At 40.0% G+C, this 26,788-nt stretch overlaps 1 protein-coding gene across 2 annotated transcripts in view; it reads right to left on the bottom strand.

The window, feature by feature from the left end:
• Window positions 1-26,788, bottom strand: part of MRPS6 (mitochondrial ribosomal protein S6) — a 77,560-nt gene that overhangs the window by 18,139 nt on the left and 32,633 nt on the right. The window contains exons 2-3 of one of the 2 annotated variants that reach the window (XM_066259453.1): window positions 23,377-23,416; window positions 455-594 (exon numbers count right to left, since the gene is read on the bottom strand). In XM_066259453.1, the coding sequence (XP_066115550.1) occupies window positions 455-594; window positions 23,377-23,385 (149 nt within the window). In that variant the 5' untranslated portion in view covers window positions 23,386-23,416. The remainder of the gene's footprint in view (window positions 1-454; window positions 595-23,376; window positions 23,417-26,788) is intronic. The other variant, XM_066259452.1, reaches the window with a different exon arrangement.

A 26,788-nucleotide genomic window follows, 5' to 3' on the forward strand; every position in this document is an offset into this window, starting at 1 on the left:
AAATTGTGTCATTGGTTGAGCAGATAAAAGTGGGTTAGGCTCTGGTTATGTATCTCAGGCATAAGAAGTACATTTTGCTTGTTATCTGCAACCTACATATTTACAAAAAATGCACTGAGTAGGTGAATAACATATAACTGAAGTATTTTCAAGGCCAAAATTAATGAAATGCCAAGGGGAAACAATGCTTAGATTAAAGCCCTGAAAAATGACAAAAAACTTTCCTACAATCACAAGCTTATAAAGCCCTACTGCTCCTGGCATGACTTGTTGCTGTACTGATTAGTTTGTTAGGGGCCAGCATAACTGCCTCACACAACATTGCTAGGTTATGTCCCTGGACATCACTCAGCCTGACAGGGACCAGACTTACAGTAATTTCTAAAACGAATTCAACAGTATTCTTTAGGCAGCTGGTCAAAGACATTTTTTAATGATTCAATAAGAAACTTACCCGCCTCTACTGTGCCGCTGACTGTGGGCAGACATCTTATAAGGAAGTGCTCGTTCACCCAGGTTTTCCAAGTTCCTCACTATCGCCCCTCTGTCCATCAGAGCTTCTATTGTCCGTTTCAAAGCAGCAGCAGTCTCTGGCTATTTTGTTTTGTTTTTAAAAAGAAGGAAAAAACACATCAGAGTCTAAGTAAGAACTAGAATGATTAAGTCTGGTCAGTTCTAACCATAACAGCTCTATTGGTGAAATTTTTGGGGTAAAAGCAACAGAAATTATCATTGGCTATCTTAAAATAAAAAAAAGGGGGGGGGGAGACAGGGAAGAAGAGACAGAGAGACCGACATTTTTGGTACAGATACGAGATAGCTCACAGATGCGAAGGACAATCTGAAGAATGGCCTTGGAGAGTTCAGGAACCAGAGCAGCTCCAGGGATCTGGGAGGCAGAAACTAATGATTGGCTTCTTCAGAGCACCTCGGCCAGGATGAGTCAGCGCCAATCACTGTCAGTCCCTGTATCCCATGACTCAAAATTCAAACTCCAGGCAAAGAGTATCCTCTTGGCAGGACACTTTGACCATCCCATCAATACCACAGTCAGCGAGAAAAAGAGGTTATCCTTCAAAGAAAATCTGGGCGATTGTAACCAAAATAGGGAAAGGATGAGTAAGACCCAGTTTCTGCCCTCATGGAACTTAAAATCTAATAAAGGGACTAACAGAAAAACCCTTGAAAGAAGACCACAGAAAGTGACACAGGGACCAGAGAGCTCATGGAAGGAGAAAGACATTCAGCTGGGAGACTGGTTTCATTAGCAAAGGCTTACTGGAGAGAAGCCCTGATACATGACATTGGAAGACAAAAGAACAATGAACCAGGTACTGAGTAAGGGAGCACAGGCCAGACCATACAGGTGAACTGAGGGAGCAGGGAGGAGTCCCCCTGAATGAGAAGATTATAGGTTGGGTACAAGTATATAACAAATGCCTATTGCTTCTCAGCCTTTTGGCTAAGATCAAGTATAATTATAAATGCCTGTTACAAAAAAAATTCAAATAATATAAAATCCCATCATCCAGCGATAAAAGACTTTAAACATTTAGATACTTTCCAGAGTATCTCTTTGCACATGTATACACAGAAAAATGTTTGGAAGATGCTTTACAAAGGTGAAGCCCAAATAGTGTAAATGTGGACAATTAATAATGTAAAGGTGTGGCAAAAGAGGGCATCAAATACAGTGGCTAACAGAAAGGTATTGTTAACAGCTGCAGGAAATCTGAAGAAGCTGGTTGAGGACAAAGGAAGACAAATTTGGGTTAGGACCCCCTGAGTCTGAGATGCCCGCTGCTCCTCTAGGTTGACCTCTCAGGATGTAAACCTTATACTCAAAACACTAGGGTGGGTTAAATTACCCCTAAGGAGACATGTGCATGGACAGGCTCTCTGAAGCCCCAGGAGTAAGAGGTCACCGAGGAGGGTACAGGATGAGAAGGAAATAACAGAACCATGGGGAGCACAGACATCTGGGGGCTGACAAGAAAACCCAAGTCAGAGAAGCAAAGAGAAAAGGTATAAACAGTTCAAGAAAAATAATCAAGCCTGCCTTTTTCTTTTAGAGAGGGGAGGGAAGGAGGGAGGGAGGGAGGGAGGGAGGGAGGGAGGGAGGGAGGGAGGGAGGGAGGGAGGGAGGGACAGGAAGCATCAACTCCCATATGTACCCTGACCTGGTAAGCCTCCAGGGTTTCGAACCAGCGACTTCAGTGTTCCAGGTCGACGCTTTATCTACTGATTGATTACTACTAATATTCTGATTAGCTACCCAAATCATACACTTTAATTTTAGTTTGCCTTATTATTAAAAAGGAGTGTATCTCAGTATCTCTTATCTTGTTTAATTCAAGTGTTTACTGTATGAAACATGGAGACCCTCTGTGGGAGTAAAAGTTTGTGAAGAGTTTCTTCTGTCCAAAAAAGGAGGAAACTACCTAACAAGAATGTAACTTAGGAAAGTATCAAAACATTTTGTTTGACTTTGGTATGTCAAGGTCAAATTATAGAGTGCTTGAATACATATTCATTTCACTGTAATTTCAAATTATTCAAATTTTAAAAAGAAAGATGAAGGTGGGGTAAAAATATTTATCAGGGAGCTCAGCTTATTCCACATAACTGACCTCATCACTGTAAACTGGAGGTCAGCAAACCAGGGTATGTGGGCCAAGTCTGGCTTACCACCTGTTCGTGCACATAGTTTTACAGGAACACAGTCAGCTCAGGCAATGACGCAGTCCGTGGTGCTGCCGTGCTAAAGGCAGATGTGCAAGTACAGATGAGACTGGGTGGCCTGCAAAGCCTAAACTATTCACTACCTGGCCAACTTCTGCTGTATTAGGCCAGGTTGAAGGAAGCTGGCTTGGCCTCCGTCCACTCATTCTAAAATATACCCAAACAAAGCCATGAGCCTGGGCCACTGAGTCACAGGCAGTGCACTCCTCATGGGATGGGTCATCAAGTAGACACAGAAGGCACTAATCTAACGAACATCAGCTGACTGTTCAAATAACCAGAGGATTCAGAAGGGATTCTACAAAATCGCCAGTCTATCCAACAAGCTTGTAACCTAATCAACCCAGATTGCCAACTTCAACTTTCCTCAACTGGTACAAACTATGGATCTACAAAAATTTTAGGCTTCAAAAAATAAAGTGCTTAATCCAGCACAATGTTCAATGTAAAACCCATGGGGTACAATGAACAAGTGATCTTGCTGCTGTAAATTCGCATTTAATGAAACCATTTTGTCCCAACTATTCTAAGAGTCAGCTGTGTGTTTTTCTGATGGGCTCCTCCCACCCTCTGAAGCAGCTCTTTCCTCCACTCCACCACTGTCAATGAAACACAGTCGAGAAAAGGCACAGACTAGGGAACTGAAAGTGTTCACTGCAAAAGTGGGAAGAGAAACAATGAAATGAATGTGAATGGGAACTAGAAAAACTGGATTCCAGTCCCAGCTCATTCACTAATGAGTTAATTATACAACTGTGAATAAATTACTAAAATTTACCAATGTTAAATTTGTGCCTCTGTTGACTCGTGCTAAATTAGTGGTTCTCAACAAATTTTCTGTCTCTACAAGCTTCTTATGAACAACATTCATATTGCCATTCTCAGAACATGGTGGGGGGTGGAGGGCGCACAAAATGTTTGAGTCTCTCTCTTTCTATGCACCTCATTCTGATAGCCTCATCACCCAAAGTGCCCCTCCCACCCCAGGCACTCTTTATGCCAGGGGTCCCCAAACTTTTTACACAGGGGGCCAGTTCACTGTCCCTCAGACTGTTGGAGGGTCATACTATAAAAAAAAAAACTATGAACAAATCCCTATGCACACTGCACATATCTTATTTTAAAGTAAAAAAACAAAACAGGAACAAATACAATATTTAAAATAAAGAACAAGTAAATTTATTTATTTTTTTAGATTTTTTTATTTATTCATTTTTATTAGAGAGAGAGGGGAGAGATAGAGAGAGAACAGGGGGAGGAGCAGGAAGCATCAACTCCCATATGTGCCTTGACCAGGCAAGCCCAGGGTTTTGAACCAGCGACCTCAGCATTCCAGGTCGACGCTTTATCCACTGCGCCACCACAGGTCAGGCAGAACAAGTAAATTTAAATCAACAAACTGACCAGTATTTCAATGGGAACTATGCTCCTCTCACTGACCACCAATGAAAGAGGTGCCCCTTCCAGAAGTGCAGCGGGGGCCGGATAAATGGCCTCAGGGGGCTGCATGCGGCCCGCGGGCCATACTTTGGGGACCCCTGCTTTATGCCATTCCTGCTTACTTCTTCTGCACGTCACTTATAGCAGTCTATAAATACCCTTTCATCACTAAAAAGTAAGCTTCAAGGGACCAAGAACCTCTGTCTGTCTTGGATACAACTGTATTCCCTACGATCCCCATGATGGAGCAGGCACTAGAAATGATTATTAAGTTATCAACTGTGCCTCGCCAAGAGTCTCTTGCTTATATACTTCCACTTTTTCTTGAGGAACTCTAAGTTTCTTCATATATCTGATACAATTTGAAGCCACTTTTAATATGCAACATAGCTCTCTATCAAGGTAGTTGACTGAAGTTAAATATCAAGGTAGTTGCTGAAGCTAAATTATAACACTAGTGTTTTCTGTTTATTCCATGTAGTGTCAGAATGCTGTTAATACAAATATTGTAGGTGAAAAGAACCCAGAATTCATCTAAAAGTAAAATTAAATATTTAATCTATTTCAAAAATATCAAGTTCAGCCCTGGCAGGCTAGCTCAGCTGGTTAGAGCATCGTTCCAAAGCACAGGTACTGCCAGTTTGATCCCAGTCAGGGGACATACAAGAGCAGCTTAATGTTCCTCTCTCTCTTGTCTTTCTCTCTTTCCCTTCTCTTACTAAAATCAATAAATAATTTTCTTTAAAAAATCAAGTTCAACTATATATAAATTTAAATGTTAAACTTATATTGTCCTAATTATTTGCTGATAAAGCACTATCAAAAATATTTACACTAAATAATACTTTAAAAAAATTATCCTAGACAAAATTAAAATCAGTTATTGATCTTATTGATTACTGATACTACTGGCACTCTCTCTACAAAGGAAAAGTTACAGGAAACCCAACAGCTAACTTCAACTGTCTGCAGAGTTACTATGCAAAATAATATTTTTTTTAATTGGACCTAAGGGTTAAAGTGGAATCAAAGGATAAAAATTTACAGAGAAAGGGAGGCTTCCTGTCTAAAGAAACCTTTCTGAGAGTTATAGCCATAGGGAAGGAAGTGCAACAGACTGCCCTGTGAGACGGCCCTTCCCTACTATCACTATCAGTGCACAAACTACTGCTGGCTCAACCTCTGTTCTGAATTTGGATGGAGGTAAGACTTGCTGACTTCTGAAGTCCCTGTCAAGATTCAAGTCCAGTACTATTCTGGACCACTTATCATCCTGAAATCATTCTAAAATGAAATTGGCTTTTAAATAATACTACAAATTACACTGACTACAAGTTGGTGTTGTTGCCTGGATTTATAACTAAGGCCCCAGCTGTTTTACTCATAATCGCTTTGTGATGACACCCTGAGAGGTTCCTGGAGAAGCCTGGGTTCCCTAGATCATATTTTGAAGACTGCAGTTCTAGAGATTCTAATGGACAAAGTTTCTATAAGACAAGAGCAAAGAGATGAGGAAAGGAAAAGAACATCTCTACTTGCCCCCAAATAAAATCCCCATTCAGTAAGGTTATTTAAGCTAAGGATTCATGTAAGTCCCAGGAACAACACTGGTCATTGACCGATGTCTACTTTCATCTCAGTAGAAGAGAAGCCTGTTAACAAAATTATCTTGTAAATTAGACTCTGGCAAAGAGAGCTTTGAGCCACTGGCCCTTGGGTGCCAACTATCCCTACAACACCCTCACAGTCCACCAGGAAACAAAAATCACACAGAGTCCACATAATGGCATGCAGCATCTACCTACACTCACCTTTATCACTTTACAAAGAGGTGTACAGCTCCCAGGATCAAGTAGATCCGGGGAAAGCAGAGCCAGGTCAGAAAACTGTCTATGAAAATGTAAATGTAAGACTTTTCCATTCTCTATAAATCTTAATTCCAAGGTTTATGTCCTTAAAATTTTTTCCTTGAAATTTACATTTCCAAACAGAGAATGTCCTTGGAAATTCCACCTTGGGATTCTGAAAGCAGTGTTAAAAGATCTCTGAGTACCACTCAATAGAATAGGTTTGAAGGAAAGTTCTGTCACCAGCCAACCTTGGAAAAGTAGAGTGGACAGCATCTCCTTCCAAGTGCAAGTACCAGCCCTAATAATTCTGCAGAGCCCAACTCTGAAAATGGTACAATGGGATGGTCTTATGAAATATTTTTATGACTCAAGAGAACCCCTTTTGCCCCCACAACTTGTTGAATCAGGAGTTGCAGTCCTCCAGGTAATTAAGAATTAAAAAAGTATTAAGCATGTAAGTTATTTTAAAAATTAAAGTAAAATTCAGTACGGACAAAGTAGATAAATAAATATATGCTTAAACATGATCACTTACCTATATGGACAACTGCACATTGTATAACTTGTGGGTGACTAGAAAAGTAACTTCTACATGCTTTTTAAAGGTCAAAGATAAAAAACACTTGAGAAATAATCTTTTATTTTGCCCATAAATCATATTTAATAGGTCGTTTATAACAAATACGGAATAACTAGTACACAAAGATTTAACAGGCTTTGAAAGGAAAGAAGAGGACCTGGCCGGTTTGCTCAGTGGATAGAGCGTTGGCCCAGCATGTGGATGTCCTGTATTTGTTTCCTGGTCAAGACACACAGGAAAAGCAACCATCTGCTTCTCTCCTTCTCCCTCTCACCCTTCTCTCTCTTTATCTCCCATAGCCAGTGGCCCAACTGTTTTGAGCACTGGCCCCAGGTGCTGAGGATAGCTCAGTTGATTCAATCATGGGCCCTATTTAGGGGTTGCTGGGTGGATCCTGATTGGGGCACATGTGGGAGCAGACGTCAGGCAGACCCTGATGGCTGCCACCTATCTCTTCAAGAGATGCAAAGAGGGTCAGCTAAGGTGCTCTCAGAGTGGGTTACGGCAAACAGTATGACAGAAAAACTGGAAGAAGATTCTGATTAAACTTAGGTAGTAGCCACTGCTTTTGTCCACTTAAAGGCACTTTTTTGACTAGAACATTAAGAGTTTAATTTTTCACTCACCTAATGAGTAAAAATATAAACTTTCTGGAGGGCAATTTAACAATGAGTATTAGTTTAAAATGTGTATACCTTCAATCCCACAGTCACTTGCAAGGATTTAGCTATAAAAATATTCACCACCACAATGTTATTAGGATAGTGAATAAATGGAAACATAGTTTGTTCATTAAGAGAAGACCAGTTCAAGAAATTATTTTCACTGGTTAACAGTTACTATGCAGCCATTAAAAAAACAAGATGCTGCCTGACCAGGCGGTGGCACAGTGGATAGAGCATTGGACTGGGACGCAGAGGACACAGGTTCAAAACCCCGAGGTCGCCAGCTAGAGTGTGGGCTTCTCTGGCTTGAGCATGGGCTCACAGCTTGAGCGTGGGGTCACTGGCTTGAGTGTGGGATCATAGACATGAACTCATGGTCGCTGGCTTGAGCCAAGATCATTGGCTTGAGCAAGGGTCACTCTCTCTGCTGTAGTCCCCCAGTCAAGGCACATATGCGAAAGCAATTAATGAACAACTATAAGGAGACTAAAATTTGCAACAAAGAATTGATGCTTCTCATCTCTCTCCCTTACTGCCTGTCTCTAAATGTCCTTCTCTCTCTCTTTCTCCCTCTCCCTCTCCCTCTTACTCTCTCTCTCTCTCTCTCTCTCTCTCACACACACACACACACACACACACACACACACATACACGATGTTGCCTGACCTGTGGAGGCACACTGGATAAAGCATCTGGAATTGTAAGGTCGCTGGTTCAAAACCCCGGGTTTGTCCAGTCAAGGCACACACTACCTACTATGAGTTAATGCTTCCCACTCCTCCCCTGTCCCCCTTATCTCCCTCTCTCTAAAAAATCGATAAATAAAATCTAAAAAACCAAAAAACAAGATGTTGATCTGTTGATCCTCATATACTGCCATGAAAATACATTTCCCCATGTATAAGACACACCCTTTTTTGAAAAATTTGGGGTCTAAAAACTGGGTGAGTCTTATACCGTGGTTGTAGATTTTTTTACTTGCATTTCTTGTTTTGCACTTGTTTTTGCACTCATTGTTGAAGACAGTGATTTGCCATCAGACACAGATGAGGACAAGCTAATGGATGGGAGTTTGACAGTGATGAAGAGTTGTATGAATTTTATGATGACTAAAACTTGAGTCCAATAACTTTATGTAATACATTTCTTTTCAAATTTTGGGCCCCAAAATTAAGGTGTGTCTTATACATGGGAGTGCTTTATACATAGGGAAATACAGTAATAACAAAGAAATCAGCAGGTAGGGTCAATTTACAGTTTTTTTTTCAAAAGAAAAAAGCTAATTACATATACATGAAAGAAAGTGTGGATGAATATACAGCAAAACGTTTTCCCTGGGTAGTACGATACGTATTCTTTTTCAACACTTTGCTTTGTTATCTGATTTACTTTACAATGAGCAACAAAAAGGTGTTTTAGGAATAAATTGGGGGGAGCCAATTCAGTTTTAGGAATTTCTCCCTCTAAGTCTATGACAACTGCTATCTTACAACAGGTGCCCTAACTTGTGAATTCTCTGTTCCCACCCAGAAGCCTCGCCTTAGCATTCAGAGCTCCCTCACTGCCTCCAGTCAGCACAGCGCTCAGTGGGTACCAGGATTGTGCACACCATCCTAGCATCATGAGCTGCTAGAGCTGGCTGCTCTGTCTCTTGGGAATTGGGGAAAACTGGAATCTGTAAATCAGGAGCCCAGAAATCACTGGTCCTAGAATCAGACCAACAAAATCAAGATAATGAGAAAAATAAGAGGAGCTTGTTCATCCTAAGGGCATGTGAACAGGATTGAGATCTTGAGACTTGGGAAATCTATCATTAAAATATATTAAGTTTAGTGAAGATAATAAGGAGCCCAGAGAAGAATAAAAAAAAAAATCAGAGGAGCAAGAGTACAATGACTGCTGAGCAGAGCACAGATTAATTCCACAGCAATAACAAGTACAAATAATAAAACAATCAGAATTCATAACATGGCTGAACTTGCAAATATAAAGGCAGCAGATCAGCTGCAAGGTAGCAGAATGCCTTTAAACCATAAACGGGGCTTACCATAACTTTAAAGGTAGTGGGCATCAAGGAACCCCTGTAGCCAGCATGGGCTTACGTATCAATACCAGCATTGGTATCAAAAGGCTACAATCAATGAACAACTAAGGTGTCACAACAATGAGTTGAAGCGTCTCATCTCTCTCAGGTTCCTTGTCTGTCCCTGTCCTCCATCTCAAAAAAAAAAAAATTTTTAAGGGCTATAAACAAATAAATTTAAAGAGCTAACCCACAGAATAAGAAGTCAGTCTGTTGTGTTTTTTTGAGAGAGAGACAAATAGACCAACAGAAAGGAAGAGACAGGAAGGGAGAAAGATGAGAAGCATCAACTCATAGTTGTATCACTTTAGTTGTTCTTTGATTGCTTCTCATACTAGCCTGGGGGGAAGGGGCGCTCAAGCTGAGTCAGTGACCCCTTGGGCTCATGCCAGCAACCTATGGATTTTGAATCTGGGACCTCAGTGTTACAGGGACTCTGTATCCACTACTTGTCAGGCAAGAAGGAAGTCTTGATTATATGAGATTCAACTTTGTATGAATTTACCAGCTGTCAGTTACTCCGTGCCTATGTTAACAGTAAATCTGTGTAGTTCAACCATAACACAGTTTTGTTCCATAATTAATCTACTTGTTTCCAAGGTCTCAAGTCAAAAAATATCATTGAGATGCCATTCAAAGTCAAATTTAGGAGCTCATTTGCATATAACCAGTTATTCCTTTTAAGATTTGGTAAATCAGAGGTAAAAGGCAGAGTCAAGGCATTCCTAGAACACACTGCGATCACCTAGGAAGCTTCAAAAATGAGATGCCTGTATCATATCAGCACTCAGCTGGCCTAAGGCTTCAAAAATCTTGGGCACTAGAATTTTTTTTTTTTTAAGGAAATTTTTTTTTTAATTTTTTTTTAAATTTTTTATTTATTCATTTTAGAGAGGAGAGAGAGAGAGAGAGAGAGAGGAGAGACAGAAAGAGAGAAGGGAGGGAGGAGCTGGAAGCATCAACTCCCATATGTGCCTTGACCAGGCAAGCCCAGGTTTTGAACCAGCGACCTCAGCATTTCCAGGTCGACGCTTTATCCACTGCGCCACCACAGGTCAGGCGGCACTAGAATTTTTTAAAGCTCCCCAGGTACAAAGGTGAGAACCAATCTAGTAGGAAGTTACTTGACTTCTCATTACTCCAAAGATAAATGATTCTGGCCGAACTACAGTTTATAAAGGATTTTCAGCAATAATCTCCTTTAACTCTAATTTAAGGATCATAAAAGCTCCACAGAAGTGGAGCCCTCCCTGAATGTGAAATGGAGAAATGACAATCCTAACAGTGACTACTTGTGGTCAACACTAGAGCAGCTGAAAATACACCAAAATTAAGTTACCCCTCCTATTCGGAGGACATTTTCATTTTGATCCTCCCCATCTCCTCTCCAGATGCACATACAGATGAATAAAAGGAGATGGGAAACAGAAAGATTGGCAGGAGTCCTGGTTACTATGGCAGCAAGTAAATGAAATGCCAAAGCTCATGAAACGGATATCTAGAGCAGGAATCAGGTAGACATCATCAAGCTACCTGTCCTGTTGACTGCTCTCCTCCATGCACAATTCAGTTCCCTGCCTTCACCTGATATTTCAACCTCAGAGGAGGAGGACAACAGACTGGAATGACAGTGAAACCAGGGGAAGTAAGAATCAGCTGGGATTTTGAAATTTCTATTTATATTTGGTGAGTCTTCTAAACATCAGTGTATGGGTTTACCAAAATATCAGTTAGTTGACTGGGTTAAGAGAAATTTTTTAAAATATGCACTAATAGAATAAAAAATTTGGGCTTTGAAAAGAGTGTGCCCACCAACCAGACCACTGCAGTGGTACTTAATTCCTGGAAGCAATTAAGGGATACACCACTCTGAGGAGCAGGGAGGAGGAAGGCATAAAAGCAGAGGGTTTAAGGCAATCAAATCAACCTGTAAGATTCAGTGACTGCTCTCTGTGATCCCATGTCTATCTCTCCTCATTCAATAAACATCTGCAAGTGTAATTATCTCAGAACACACCTCCTTCCCTAACCGGCCTCTTTCAAGGCTACATCTTCCTCAACTTGACCAGATGCTGGAGATACAAAGACTCTGGCATGCAGTGTGTTCAATAAATGTTTGATGAATACGTAAGTCAAAGAATAAATGGCAAGATGAGAGACGCAAATTGCTAACGGTACTTAATCTAACTAGTAAGAAAGATAGGATTGAAACCACCTCATAGGTCAGAGTAATGGCGGGGAGGAAGCAATACCGATAAATCTCCCCCAAAATTCAACAAGATCTTCAACCAGAAACAGAAAAACCTATACTTGGAGCCTCCAGATGCTTCGCAATACACTCGAAGGTATGGTCGAGTGAAAAATTGGCTAAATATATAACCAAACCCCGAAGGAAATAGGGAGTAAGAAATGCTCCGCCTTCCTCACTAACCTAAACAGGGCGGCTTTCTCTGGTAACTGTGAATATAGAAACTGAGGCGGGCAAAGGGGGTGAATAGATCCAGGCCGCGGCACAAACGGCCGAACCAGGCTGTGGCACTGAGATCCAAGCCGAGGAAATCACCTCATAAATTTCACGGAGAAATATCTTCATTGCAAAGAACAAAACAACATTTTTTTGGACAGGCAGAGATGCATAGTGAAACTAAAGCATACGTTTTTAGTCAACAACAGAGATGCACAGTTATGGGCAGAAAGGTGAAAGACAGTAACAAAAACAAAGAGTAGAGACTCATAAAGGTGTCTCCAAACTTCTAAAGATTTTGGGACTGTAATTAAACCTGTGGACACTCAACTTCAAGTGTATAGGGTATTTTACAACAACAAAACATGGCCTGTGAAAAGCTGTGAAAAACTAAGAGAACTGCCGTCAGCAAACTCCACATAGAGACAATTGGACTTTACAGAGAACCTGCCAAAGGCTACGACAAAATTTTAAATCAGCCAGGGCATGATAGTCCTCATTCTTTTCTCATTCCTATAGTCTAGTGGTTCTCAAAGTGTGCGCCCTGGCATCCTAGAAGATTTCCAGGTGTGCCCTATGGTATTCCAGAGAAATATGTGCCTGTTGGGGACCAAAAAACTAACAGGGTTTTTGGAGTTTGGGGGACAGAGGTGTGAGGAATTGGCTGTAAGCTGATAGTCTGCCCAACCTCCCATCTCACTTGCCTGATTAGGTTACAAAAGGCTGTTAAGCTGTGGTGCTGGATTTTTACACTACCCTCCATGTTCCCCAGAAAGACTGGAGGCAAATTTCTTCTATCCTTTGTTTGGTGTAAAGTTAAGATGGTATGTATGGTGGGAGTTTTCTGCACTCAACACAAGAGTAAAAGAGGAATTCTTCAATATATTGACGAGGAAATGAGAGTTTGCCTTTCAAATATAAGCTCAAACATTGATGGAATCGCTAGGACACATCAGGCTCATGTTTCTCATAAACACAAGAATGAAAAAACTTAACACATTTGTGCCAGGACCTGCCGAATTCACTAAATCTTACTAAGAATGTATCTATATAGATATAAAAAGATAACTTTTTGTCGTTTTTTAAATTTTTTAACCCCCTTTTTACGAATTCTAAAAAGCATAACTCAAAAAATGTAACATAAAAATGCTTTTTGCCTGACCAGGCAGTGGTGCAGTGGATAGAGTGTTGGACTGGGATGCTGAGGACCCAGGTTCGAGACCCCGAGGTCGCCAGCTTGAGGGTGGGCTCATCTGGTTTGAGCAAAAGCTCATCAGCTTGGATCCAAGGTCACTGGCTCAAGCAAGGGGTTACTCGGTCTGAAGGCCGAGGTCAAGGCACATACGAGAAAGCAATCAATGAACAACTAAGGTGTCACAATGCGCAATGAAAAACTAATGATTGATGTTTCTCATCTCTCCGTTCCTGTCTATCCCCCACTCTGACTCTTTCTCTGTCTCTGTAAAAAAAAAAAAAAGTTTTTTAATGTCAGAATAAATTTAATTTTGTCGTATTTATTTCATTTAATTACCATAAAAACACGCTTGGACTTTATATTTCTTTAATATTTGACTTAATTATTATAACATATTTCTCAGAAATTTGTCTACAGTGCGCCTACAATTATTTGTAGGATTTTAAATGCATCCCAACTTCAAAAAGTTTGAGAACCACTGCTATAGTCTAACAGCAGCAGAGTCTACACTAGAGCACTATAATCACCCTGGAGACCACAAACAAAAGGGGACATCAATTGCTTCAAAATTGTTCAGAAAAAAACAAAAGACCCAGATGATAAAGCATCTGAAATCCATGTCCTTTGCTTGTACACCCCAGAGAATGGTAAAGGTTATGCCTAATTTTGAGACTTCATATATTTATCTTGAATCTTTAACTTGAAATACTAGAAGAGAAGATACTTCAGAGGCAGAACTTGGGACTACTGAATGAAAGAGGCAGATCTGGTGTCAAAAAACCCTTAAAAATGATAACTTTCTTAAAGTGGAGTGAACTTTCTGGGAGAGAGAGACCAACGGTTACATAGATGTTTGCATTATAATTACAGCAAATTCTTGTTATTTGTGGAATTCTTATATGCCAACTTGTCTACTAGCTAAAATTTGTCCATACCCCATAATCAATACCTCCACTGTGTTGGCAGTCATTTGCAGACATAGGCAAACACAGAGTTACAGAAAACTTGAGGCACTCAAGACACATTCAACCACAGCAGAGGCCCAACAAGATGGATGTTGGATCAACAAACGTTTCCTAAGTTTGCTCACTTGTACTGGGGCAATACCATGTGTGTATAGCCTATGGAAGATTGCGGCTGTCTGCTCTCAGGAAGGCAGATTGCAAATTGCGAATTGCCTTCCTACTTAGGAGGGGCCATTGTTTGCTGGAGAAGGGGTTTTTCACCCAGTCTGTTTTGCCGGGGAGTTGGGGGAGAGAGGAGAGAGAAAGAGTGTTGTGGGGCGTGGGAACCCTGAGATTTTGACCTGGCCTGTTTGACTAGGGCAAGGGGTGGGAACCTATGGCTCGTGAGCCAGATGTGGCTCTTTTGATGGCTGCATCTGGCTCGTAGACAAATCTTTTTTTTTTTTTTTTTTGTATTTTTCTGAAGCTGGAAATGGGGAGGCAGTCAGACAGACTCCCGCATGCACCCAACCGGGATCCACCCGGCACGCCCACCAGGAGGCAATGCTCTGCACATCCGGGGCGTCGCTCTGTTGTGACCAGAGCCACTCTAGCGCCTGAGGCAGAGGCCATAGAGCCATCCCCAGCGCCCGGGCCATCTTTGCTCCAATGGAGCCTTGGCTGCAGGACAGGAAGAGAGAGACAGAGAGGAAGGAGAGGGGGAGGAGTGGAGAAGCAGATGGGCGCTTCTCCTGTGTGCCCTGGCCAGGAATTGAACCCGGGACTTCCGCACGCCAGGCCGACGCTCTACCACTGAACCAACGGCCAGGGCCTACAAATCTTTAATAAAAAAAAATAATGTTAAAAATATAAAACATTCTCATGTATTACAATCCATTCATTTCCTACTGCTCATGTTCATGATTGCGGGTGGCTGGAGCCAATCACAGCTGTCCTCCAGGACAACACCAAATTTTTTTTTTTTTCTCTTCAGTGTTTTTTTTTTTTTTTATATAATTTTATTTTTTTAATGGGGTGACATCAATAAATCAGGATACATATATTCAAAGATAACAAGTCCAGGTTATCTTGTCGTTCAATTATGTTGCATACCCACCACCCAAAGTCAGATTGTCCTCCGTCACCCTCTATCTTGTTCTCTCTGTGCCCCTCCCCCTCCCCCTTTCCCTCTCCCATTCCCCCCTCCTCCCTGTAACCACCACACTCTTACCAATGTCTCTTAGTTTCACTATTATGTCCCACCTACATATGGAATAATACAGTTCCTGTTTTTTTCTGATTTACTTATTTCGCTTCGTATCATGTTATCAAGATCCCATCATTTTGCTGTAAATGTTCCGATGTCATCATTTCTTATGGCTGAGTAGTATTCCATAGTGTATATGTGCCACATCTTCTTTATCCAGTCATCTATTGATGGGCTTTTTGGTTGTTTCCATGTCCTGGCCACTGTGAACAATGCTGCAATAAACATGGGGCTGCACGTGTCTTTACGTATCAATGTTTCTGAGTTTTGGGGATATATACCCAGTAGAGGAATTGCTGGGTCATAAGGTAGTTCTATTTTCAGTTTTTTGAGGAACCACCATACTTTCTTCCATAATGGTTGTACTACTTTACATTCCCACCAACAGTGGACGAGGGTTCCTTTTTCTCCACAGCCTCTCCAACATTTGCTATTACCTGACTTGCTAATAACAGCTAATCGAACAGGTGTGAGGTGGTATCTCATTGCAGTTTTGATTTGCATTTCTCTAATAGCTAAAGAAGATGAGCATCTTTTCATATATCTGTTGGCCATTTGTATTTCTTCCTGGGAGAAGTGTCTATTCATATCCTCTTCCCATTTTTTTATTGGATTGTTTGTTTGTTTGTTGTTGAGTTTTATGAGTTCTTGGTATATTTTGGATATTAAGCCCTTATCTGAGCTGTTGTTTGAAAATATCATTTCCCATTTAGTTGGCTTTCTGTTTATTTTGTTATCAGTTTCTCTTGCTGAGCAAAAACTTCTTAGTCTGATGTAGTCCCATTCATTAATTTTTGCCTTCACTTCTCTTGCCATTGGAGTCAAATTCATAAAATGCTCTTTAAAACCCAGGTCCATGAGTTGAGTACCTATGTCTTCTTCTATGTACTTAATTGTTTCAGGTCTTATGTTTAGATCTTTGATCCATTTTGAGTTAATTTTTGTACAGGGGGAGAGACTGTAGTCCAGTTTCATTCTTTTGCATGTGGCTTTCCAGTTTTCCCAGCACCATTTATTGAAGAGGCTTTCTTTTCTCCATTGTGTGTTGTTGGCCCCTTTGTCAAAAATTATTTGACTATATATATGTGGTTTTATTTCTGGACTTTCTATTCTGTTCCATTGGTCTGAGTGTCTATTTTTCTGCCAATACCATGCTGTTTTGATTGTCGTGGCCCTATAATAGAGTTTGAAGTCAGGTATTGTTATGCCCCCAGCTTCATTCTTTTTCTTTAGGATTGCTTTGGCTATTCGGGGTTTTTTATAGTTCCATATAAATCTGATGATTTTTTGCTCTATTTCTTTAAAAAATGTCATTGGAAGTTTGATGGGAATTGCATTAAATTTGTATATTGCTTTGGGTAATATAGCCATCTTGATTATATTTATTCTTCCTAGCCAAGAACAAGGTATATTTTTCCATCTCATTATATCTTTTTTAATTTTCCTTAACAATGGTTTATAGTTCTCATTATATAAGTCCTTTACATTCTTTGTTATGTTTATTCCTAAGTATTTTATTTTTTTTGTTGCAATCGTGAAGGGGATTATTCTTTTGAGTTCCTTCTCAGTTGTTTCATTGTTGGCATATAGAAAGGCTATTGACTTCTGTATGTTAATTTTGTATCCTGCGACCTTACTGTATTGGCTTATTGTTTCTAGTAGTCTTTTTGTGGATTCTTTGGGGTTTTCGATGTATAGGATCATATCATCTGCAAAAAGTGATACCTTTACTTCTTCTTTTCCGATATGGATGCCTTTTATTTCTTTGTCTTGTCTGATTGCTCTGGCTAGAACCTCTAGTACCACATTAAATAAGAGTGGAGAGAGTGGACAACCCTGTCTTGTTCCTGATTTAAGGGGGAAAGCCTTCAGTTTAGTGCCATTTAATATGATGTTAGCTGATGGTTTATCATATATGGCCTTTATCATGTTGAGATATTTTCCTTCTATACCCATTTTGTTGAGAGTCTTAAACATAAAATTGTGTTGTATTTTATCGAAAGCCTTTTCTGCATCTATTGATAAGATCATGTGGTTTTGTTCTTTGTTTTGTTGATATGGTGTATTACATTAACCGTTTTACGTATGTTGAACCATCCTTGAGATTCTGGGATGAATCCCACTTGATCATGATGTATTATTTTTTTAATATGTTGTTGTATTCGATTTGCTAGTATTTTGTTTAGTATTTTAGCATCTGTATTCATTAGAGATATTGGTCTGTAGTTTTCTTTTTTTGTGCCATCCTTGCCTGGTTTTGGTATGAGGGTTATGTTGGCCTCATAAAATGTGTTTGGAAGTATTGCTTCTTCTTCAATTTTTTGGAAGACTTTGAGTAGAATAGGAACCAAGTCTTCTTTGAATGTTTGATAAAATTCGCTGGTATAGCCGTCAGGGCCTGGACTTTTATTTTTGGGGAGGTTTTTAATGGTTTTTTCTATTTCTTCTCTACTGATAGGTCTGTTTAGGCTTTCTGCTTCTTCTTGACTCAGTCTAGGAAGGTTGTATTTTTCTAGGAATTTATCCATTTCTTCTAGGTTGTTGAATTTAGTGGCATAAAGTTTTTCATAGTATTCTACAATAATTCTTTGTATATCTACGGTGTCCGTGGTGATTTCTCCTCTTTCATTTTGGATTTTGTTTATATGAGTTCTTTCTCTTTTTTCCTTGGTAAGTCTTGCCAAGGGCTTGTCAATTTTGTTGATCTTTTCAAAGAACCAGCTCCTTGTTCTATTAATTTTTTCTATAGTTTTTCTATTCTCTAATTCATTTATTTCTGCTCTGATTTTTATTATCTCCTTTCTTCGGCTGGTTTTGGGTTGTCTTTGTTCTTCTTTTTCTAGTTCCTTAAGGTGAGAAGTTAAGTGGTTCACTTGGGCTCTCTCTTGTTTGTTCATATATGCCTGAAGCGATATGAACTTCCCTCTTATCACTGCTTTTGCTGCATCCCATAGATTCTGATATGTCATATTGTCATTTTCATTAGTCTGTATATATCTTTTGATCTCTGAACTTATTTCTTCTTTGACCCATTCATTTTTTAAAAGTATGTTGGTTAGTTTCCACATTTTTGTGGGATTTTTTTCCTCTTTTTTGCAGTTGAATTCTAGTTTCAAGGCTTTATGATCAGAAAATATGCTTGGTACAACTTCAATTTTTCTGAATTTGCTGATGTTGTTTTTGTGGCCCAACATATGGTCAATTCTTGAGAATGATCCATGTACACTGGAGAAAAATGTATATTCAGTCACTTTGGGATGAAATGTCCTGTAGATGTCTATCATATCCAGGTGCTCTAGTGTTTTGTTTAATGCCACTATGTCTTTGTTGATTCTCTGTTTGGATGACCGATCTAGAGCCGTCAGCGGTGTATTGAGGTCTCCAAGTATGATTGTATTTTTGTCAGTTTTTGTTTTAAGATCAATAAGTAGCTGTCTTATATATTTTGGTGCTCCTTGGTTTGGTGCATATATATTAAGAATTGTTATGTCTTCTTGATTCAGTGTCCCCTTAGCCATTATGAAATGGCCATTTTTGTCTCTGAGTACTTTTCCTGTCTTGTAGTCAGCATTATCCGATATGAGTATTGCTACACCTGCTTTTTTTTGGATGTTATTTGCTTGGAGTATTGTTTTCCAGCCTTTCACTTTGAATTTGTTTTTATCCTTGTTACTTAGATGAGTTTCCTGTAGGCAGCATACAGTTGGATTTTCTTTTTTAATCCATTCTGCTACTCTGTGCCTTTTTATTGGTGAGTTTAATCCGTTTACATTTACTGTAATTATTGATACTTGTGAGTTCCCTATTGCCATTTTATATCTTGCTTTCTGTTAGTTTTGTGTCTTGTTTGATCCTTCTCTTTCGTTTTTCTATCTTTTGTTTTTATTTGGTTGTATTCCATACATCTTTCCTCTGTTGCTATCTTTTTTATCTCATGTGCTTCTGTGGACAACACCAAATTTTTATTGGGTAATACATAATGTACACGGGTCGTTGTATGGCTCTCATGAAATTACATTTTAAAATATGTAGCATTCATGGCTCTCTCAGCCAAAAAGGTCCCCGATACCTGGGCTAAGGAGTGCTGTTTTGCTTGTGAGGGCCTGTGAGTCCAGGAGAGTCTGAAGTGAGAAAGGGAAGCGGTCTTCCCTGTGTGCTTGTCCGCTGTTACAAGACTTTAATAAACAGAATTGCCCACCATTTTCTGGCTCCTTTACCATCTGCCTGAATCCAATGAGAACCGGCATGGCCATGGCAGCAGCCACTGGCCTCACAGCGGAGTTCTGCATTCATGTCTCAGCTCTCTTGCCATGAACAAGTGTCCTTTCCATGGCCTATGCAGTGCCACGTTCTCCATATTTTGAGCTTTCTATTGGTGACTTTGCTGTTTAAAATGGCCCAAGTATGGTGCTAAACTGCTGTCCAGTGTTCTTAAGTGCAAGAAGGCTGTGATGTACTTTACAGGGAAAACACATGTTAGCTAAGCTTCATCCAGGTATGGATGGGTTAGGGTGCTCTATATATATTAGATATACTGTCTTTACACAGAACCATGCGTAAAACAAGGTTATGCATTGTCCCAGTAGAGCCCAAGCCCTGGTTGGCAAACTGCAGCTCCTGAGCCACATGTGGCTCTTTGGCCCCTTGAGTGTGACTCTTTCACAAAACACCACGTGCAGGCGCTACCTCGATAAGGAATGTACCTACTTATATAGTTTAAGTTTAAAAAATTTGGCTCTCAAAAGAAATTTCAATCGTATTGTTGATATTTGGCTCTGTTGACTAATGAGTTTGCCAACCATCTAGGTCGATCAGGTGTCCCTGATTCAACCTCCCTGTGCAGTGAGACACTCCTGCTTAACAGCGGGGCTGGCAGCCTCCTCAAGACTACACTACAGGTGGCTAGGAGGATTCTACTTATTGGTACAGAGGCCAATTGCCACCAGAGGAAAGAAACAACCAACACACAAGTTAGTTGCAAGACACACAAATTAGTTGCAAGAATCACATAGGCAGTTTATTACTCACAAATCCTTATGGCGTGCCCGGGTGCAGCTTAATGGGGCCCTGTCGGCATGCTCCTCTCTGCTGTCCTTGGTCAGAGTGGTGTGTAGACAGTGCATTCACCACTGGAATCTGGACGACTAACTGCAGCTGAGGACCCCTCAATTAGTACCTTTCTCTGGCATAAACCTTCTAACAGGTGTTAATCTATAGGATTACCACATCAAGCCACTTTTTGGGAGTTCCTAGCAGGGAGTCCTTTTTTATGTTAATCTATAGAACTGTCACATCAAGCCACTTTAAGGGAGTTCCTAGCAGGGAGTCCTTTTTTATGTTAATCTACAGAGTTGTCTTATCAAGCCCCTTTTGTTAAAATTTTTTATTGACTTTAATTTATTGTGTTTACATAGATTCAAGTGTTCCACCAAATACATACATCTCCCTCCCACCCACCCTTGTGTTCTCCTTGATACCTCCTTTGACCTCTCCCCCCAACACCCTCTTCCTTTCCCTCCAGGATTTGCTGTCCTGCTCTCTATAACTCTGTTATGTATATATAATTTCACTGATCTCTTTTCCTTCTCTGATCCCATTTTATCATCCCCTTTCCCTCTGGTCCCCTTGATCCCACCTCTTCCTCTATTCTGTTCCTCGGTTCACATTATTCATTAGACTCCTCATATGAGTGAGGTCATATGATATCTTTTTTCTCTGCCTGGCTTATTTCACTTAGCATAATAGTTTCCAGGTCCATCCCTGTTGTCACAAAAGGTAAGACTTCCTTTTTTTTCACAACCACGTAATTCCATGGTGTATATGTACCACAGCTTTTTAATCCACTCATCCACTGATGGACACTTGGGCTGTTTCCAGATCTTGGCTATTGTAAACAATGCTGCAATAAACATGAGGGTGCATTTCTTCTTTTGAATCAGTCATCTGGTGTTCTTAGGATATATTCCTAAAAGTGGGATAGCTGGGCCAAAAGACATTACATACAGATGGCCAATAGGCATATGAAAAAAATGTTCAACATCCCTAATCATTAGAGAAATGCAAATTAAAACCACAATGAAATACCACCTCACACCTGTCAGAATGGTGCTCATTTAACAAAACAACACATAATAAGTGCCGGTGAGAATGTGGAGAAAAGGGAACCCTCCTGCACTGCAGGTGGGAATGCAGACTGGTGTAGCCACTGTGGAAAACAATATGCAAATTCCTCAAAAAATTAAAAATGGAACTGCCTTTTGATCAAGCCACTTTTTATCTATATATAACTTCACACACAGACTAACTGGGCCCTGCACAAAAGGCACAGTATGCCTATCATAGCTGAACACACTAGATCAATTCCCACCCAGAGGGTGTAGCCTTATTCACTTGCCTTAATGGCTTTTAATATTATATCCTAACTTATTTCTATATATCTTCTATATTTTCCTATATATTTAATTATTATAATATTATATACTGTAACATGTACTGATCAGCTGACAAAATATGGTGACCAGAGGTTTACAGAAACCAAACCATGTTTTTCTCCAAGGGGCAAAGATATAACTACCACAAATAACAAGTCACCCATATTCCCTACTGTGTACATGGTCATATTCCAATGGACTGAGTACATATTCAATTTCACAATAAAAATTGTGGTGGATAGTAGTCATACTGCACCAAAGAATCAAATATATACCATCTAAGCCTATATAAAATGTGATCACCTGTTTTGCACTTAAATAAGCAGAATTTTAAAACTCCAACTGTGATTCTGATCACATGTTCTCTGGGGAAGGGCAGAAATAGATAACAGGCTCTAAAATCTCAACCTTCAGATGCTGAGTGAACATGGATGTCAGGACTTCCCAGCAACTTGGAGGACTTAACACAACTTACTAGGACTACTGTAAAGGTTTTTGTTTTGTTTTCATCTTTGTTTTTTAAGTTCAACCCTGCAAAACTGAGGGAGAGAGAAAAGAGAGGCTAACAGTAGTAAAAATCTGGAACAAGGAAAAGTAAACAATGTGAGAAACCAAGAGTCAAGCACACTACACTGTAGAATGCCTCAAAAGATCTGGGACTCGGCAGCACTGGGCACCTCTCCTTGAAAGGGAGGGGTGAAGTGAGGGACTAAAATTAAAAGGCTGGTTGAAATTTTAAGGAGAAACTGGGTTCCTCCATGCATGTTTGGAGGTTTATTCTTAGGACTGTAGTACATGGGCACAGCTGTAGGAGGGACATCATACCAAAATGGGATTCAGAAAAACAAGCTGACTGACGCTGAGACCCCTGTGTTCTTTCCTGGCCTTTTATCCTTTAGTCGAAAACTGGAAGAATCTTCTTTAGAAAATCTGACCTGCTCTAAAGATGCCACAGGAGTCATCTGACCAACAGCTAGGCAATGAAGATCAGACAATTAAAGCCAACAAGCTCCACCCACAAGTAAGAGCATTTTAGTCTACCCTACTAAATATAAGTAGACAAAGATTAGCAGATATTTGAGAAAAGCCTTTAACATGAGAAACCAACACAGGGAAAAAAAAGAAAAGAAAATTGGAGTAAACAATGCAGAAAAACCTCAGTATTTTCAGAAATAGAAAGATATATACTGTACTCTCTGAAACAGGAAAAACCTCGAGAACAAAGGTGTTCTTAAAAATTAAAAATCTGGCCCTGGCCAGTTGGCTCAGTGGTAGAGTGTTGGCCTGGTGTGCGGAAGTCCCGGGTTTGATTCCCAGCCAGGGCACACAGGAGAAGCACCCATCTGCTTCTCCACCCCTCCCCCTCTCCTTTCTCTCTGTCTCTCTCTTCCCCTCCCGCAGCCGAGGCTCCATTGGAGCAAAGATGGCCCGGGCGCTGGGGATGGCTCCTTGGCCTCTGCCCCAGGCACTAGAGTGGCTCTGGTCGCGACAGAGCGATGCCCCGATGGGCAGAACATCGCTCCCTGGTGGGCGTGCTGGGTGGATCCCGGTCGGGCACATGCGGGAGTCTGTCTGACTGCCTCCCTGTTTCCAGCTTCAGAAAAAAGAAAAAAAATCTGATAGAAATATAAATTCTTTTTCCTCAAGAAGATAAACTTTAGAAACACCCCTAGAAAGAGTGAAGATTAAAAGACAAAAGACTGTATGAAACCAACCTGTCCCATCCATAAGGCCTTAGTGCTGAACAAAAGGGTTCTAAAAAAGAAAGAAAAAAGAAAAATTATCCCAGAATAAGACAGTGAGTTGCCAAACTGAAATAGCCCACTGAGGACCCATACAAAAAAAAGAAAGCGTCCACCAACAGACATAGTCATGAAATTCTAGAACAGAGACTAGAAGCTAGGGAAAAAATGGTCTTATGCTTACAAATTTCAGTAAACACTTTCCAATCCAGAATTCTGTATCTATTCAGCCAAACTTTCAAACAAATGAGTAGAATAAAGACAAATTTAGACATGCAAAACCTTTTAAATCTAAGGAGTTGTAGTACTGAAAAAAACTGAGTAAATATGTCAATACTATCACATTTCTTGTTGGAGAAGAGATACAGATAGAATAGCAGCAGGCTTTTAGAACTGGAGGCACCAGGTATCTATGTGAATGTCCTAGTTCTGTATACTAAAAAAGGCCCACAGTGATGACCATGTGCACCTCTGAAGAATGAGCACACCCAGACCTTTGTTAATAAATACTATTCCCTACTAAATGCCTGATCCCCACTGGAGTTTGGAAAGTTTAAGGTGAACCTGAACACCTTGTTGTGCTGGAAATAAGTACTAAATATAATGGAATTGTGTCACAAAGGACGCAGAAACAAGCCTGAAGAGAGCTCTGTGAGCTAACCCTGGAAACATTTGAGCGAAACAATAATAATGGATTATAACCCACTATATTTTCATATCTAGAAAATATGGAAGGAACTCTTGATTTCAGCATAGGAAACACACAGAAAAAAACCTTATAAAAACCATTTTGTGCCTACACCGTAATAATGACTTAAGCAAGAATTACTAATGGATGCTAAAAGTAAGGGTTCAAATTTAATGAGGAATAAGTTATTTACATAGGCTCCAATTATCACCCCACAAATTCCTTAATACTGAAAGGAAAAAAGAGTAACTAAACAGATGAGAAACCTGGTAGATACTATCTAAACCAAGTATCAACGTAATGTCAACAATAATGGGACAACATATCACAGGTCTCCCAAAGTGAAACTGTTAGGACATAGTGTTTGTTGTATTCCTGCCCAAAAAGGTATAGCGAATCTAATGAGGAAACAGAGAATCCCAAATTGAGGAGGGGCATTCACAAAATGACTCATCTTTAAACTTCAAAAATGTCAATACCACAAAAGACAAAGGGTGATGAACTGTTCCAGATTAAAGGAGACAGATGTAAAAGCAAAATTCAACAGACTGACTTCTGATCCTTTAAAAAAGAAATTGTTATAAAAGGATATTATTGGAAAAGCAACATCTGAATACTTCTTTAAAAAATATATATCAGTTACTTTCCAGATTTTGATAATTATATTGTGATCAGGTAAGTGCCTGTCCTTGTTTTAAGAAATATACCCCCATGTACTTAGGGGGGTAAAGGGAAATGATGTCAACAACTTCTGCTCATACAATTCAGAAAAGTGTGTATGATTAGATAACAAAGCTAATGTGGTAAAATGTTAACTACTGGTGAACCTGAATTAAATTCTTGGGTTCTTCATACTATTCTTACAACTTTTCTACAATTTTAAATTATTTCAAAATTAGAAGTAAAAAATACTAAGAGTATTTTTTTTTATTTTTATGAGAAAAGGGGAGGCAGAAAGGCAGACTTCTGCATGTGCCTCCACAGGGATCCACCCAACAAGCCCACTAGGAGGCGATGCTCTGCCCATCTGGGGCTGTTGTTCTGTTGCTCTGCAACTGAACCATTATTTTAGTACCTGAGGCAGAGGCCACAGAGCCATCCTCAGCACCAAAGCCCAACTTGCTCCAACCGAGCCATGGCTGCAGGACAGGGGAGAGAGAAAAGTGGAGCAGATTGTCACTTCTGTGTGCCCTGACTGGAACAAACCTGGGACTTCTACACACCAGGCTAACACTCTATTACTGAGCAAACCCGCCACGGCTAAGAGTCTTTTTATTTAATCAGTGAGTTACATATGAAAAAAACCCACCTTGTTTACTTCATGTTCTTTTCTTCACCCATTCCCCAGTCCCTTTACTCCAGTTTCTCCAACCATTCCCTAACACCCTCATCCAGTTAATGATATTCCACCTCTCCCCTTCCCCCTTCACGCGGCCATTTAAACTAGCCAATTAAGAAAGAGTAAGAGCCTGACCTGTGGTGGTGCAGTGGATAAAGCGTCGACCTGGAAATGCTGAGGTCGCCGGTTCAAAACCCTGGGCTTGCCTGGTCAAGGCACATATGGGAGTTGATGCTTCCAGCTCCTCCCCCCTTCTCTCTCTCTGTCTCTCTCTCCTCTCTCTTCCTCTCTGTCTCTCTCTCCTCTCTAAAAATGAATTTTAAAAAATTAAAAAAAAAAAGAGTAAGATTGTATGGTCATTAGGCCAGCCAATGGGGCAGGGCGCCCATGTTAGGGATAAAAACAGAACCCACCCCCTGCCCAGGCACTTGCTGGCTGGCCAGCTTTCACTAGTGGCAGCATGCCCTGTGGAGGTATTTAGTCTCCACAAGTCTCCCTTAATTGCAACTCTAACACATATAAGTCAATCCTCAGTCAATATCTGTGAGTCCATGTTTACAAAGGTAAACAACAGTGGTAACCAGTAGGGGAACTCACTGGAACTATCCTTAGCCAAGAGAAAAGAAGTGAGGCACCACCTCCTCAACTCCGAGACACAGAACATTGTAAACTGACAGCGGACGTGTTCATACTGAAAATACTCAGCCACAGAAATGTAAATTTTTCATTTTATTCAAAGTTGATACATAAGTGCTAACATTGCCATAAAATAATTACTATACTTCAGTTACAGGACAAAAATACCACAGAAAGGAATATACTTTGCAAGAAATGTAGTTCATCTTAAGTTTCCAAATACTTTTGAAGGCTAATGCAGCAGCTGGCAAAATAACACACAGTACACAAAGAACAGTGTATTTTACAGAGTCAGTAATGAAAACTGACAAGCTCTTTAGCAGATTTGCTTCATTTTCTTTCATATTTTAAACAGTAACACTTTTAAAAACACATTAAACCAAGATCATACATGTCTACTACAATTTAAAAACTCAAATTGTACACAGTAGGTTAGAATAGTCAAGTTAGAACTGTCATGTATAATTAACAATTCTAAATCTACAATTTCAATTCTTTTCAATATGGAAATAACCTGGTTTATATAAAATTCTACTTTTTGCTTGCACCTAAAACATTTAAGATGGACCCAACTAGTTATTCCTATTTTAAAAAGTTATAGACAATGAGGGTACACTAGAAATCAGTTTACAATTCAAAAATACTCACCAATAACTCAACAATTTCATTTATCATCAGATCTGGTCTACAATGACTAGCTAATGAAATGATACATGTACACA

The sequence above is a fragment of the Saccopteryx bilineata genome, chromosome 2 (assembly GCF_036850765.1).
Source record: "Saccopteryx bilineata isolate mSacBil1 chromosome 2, mSacBil1_pri_phased_curated, whole genome shotgun sequence".
Classification (NCBI taxonomy): Eukaryota; Metazoa; Chordata; class Mammalia; order Chiroptera; family Emballonuridae; genus Saccopteryx; species Saccopteryx bilineata.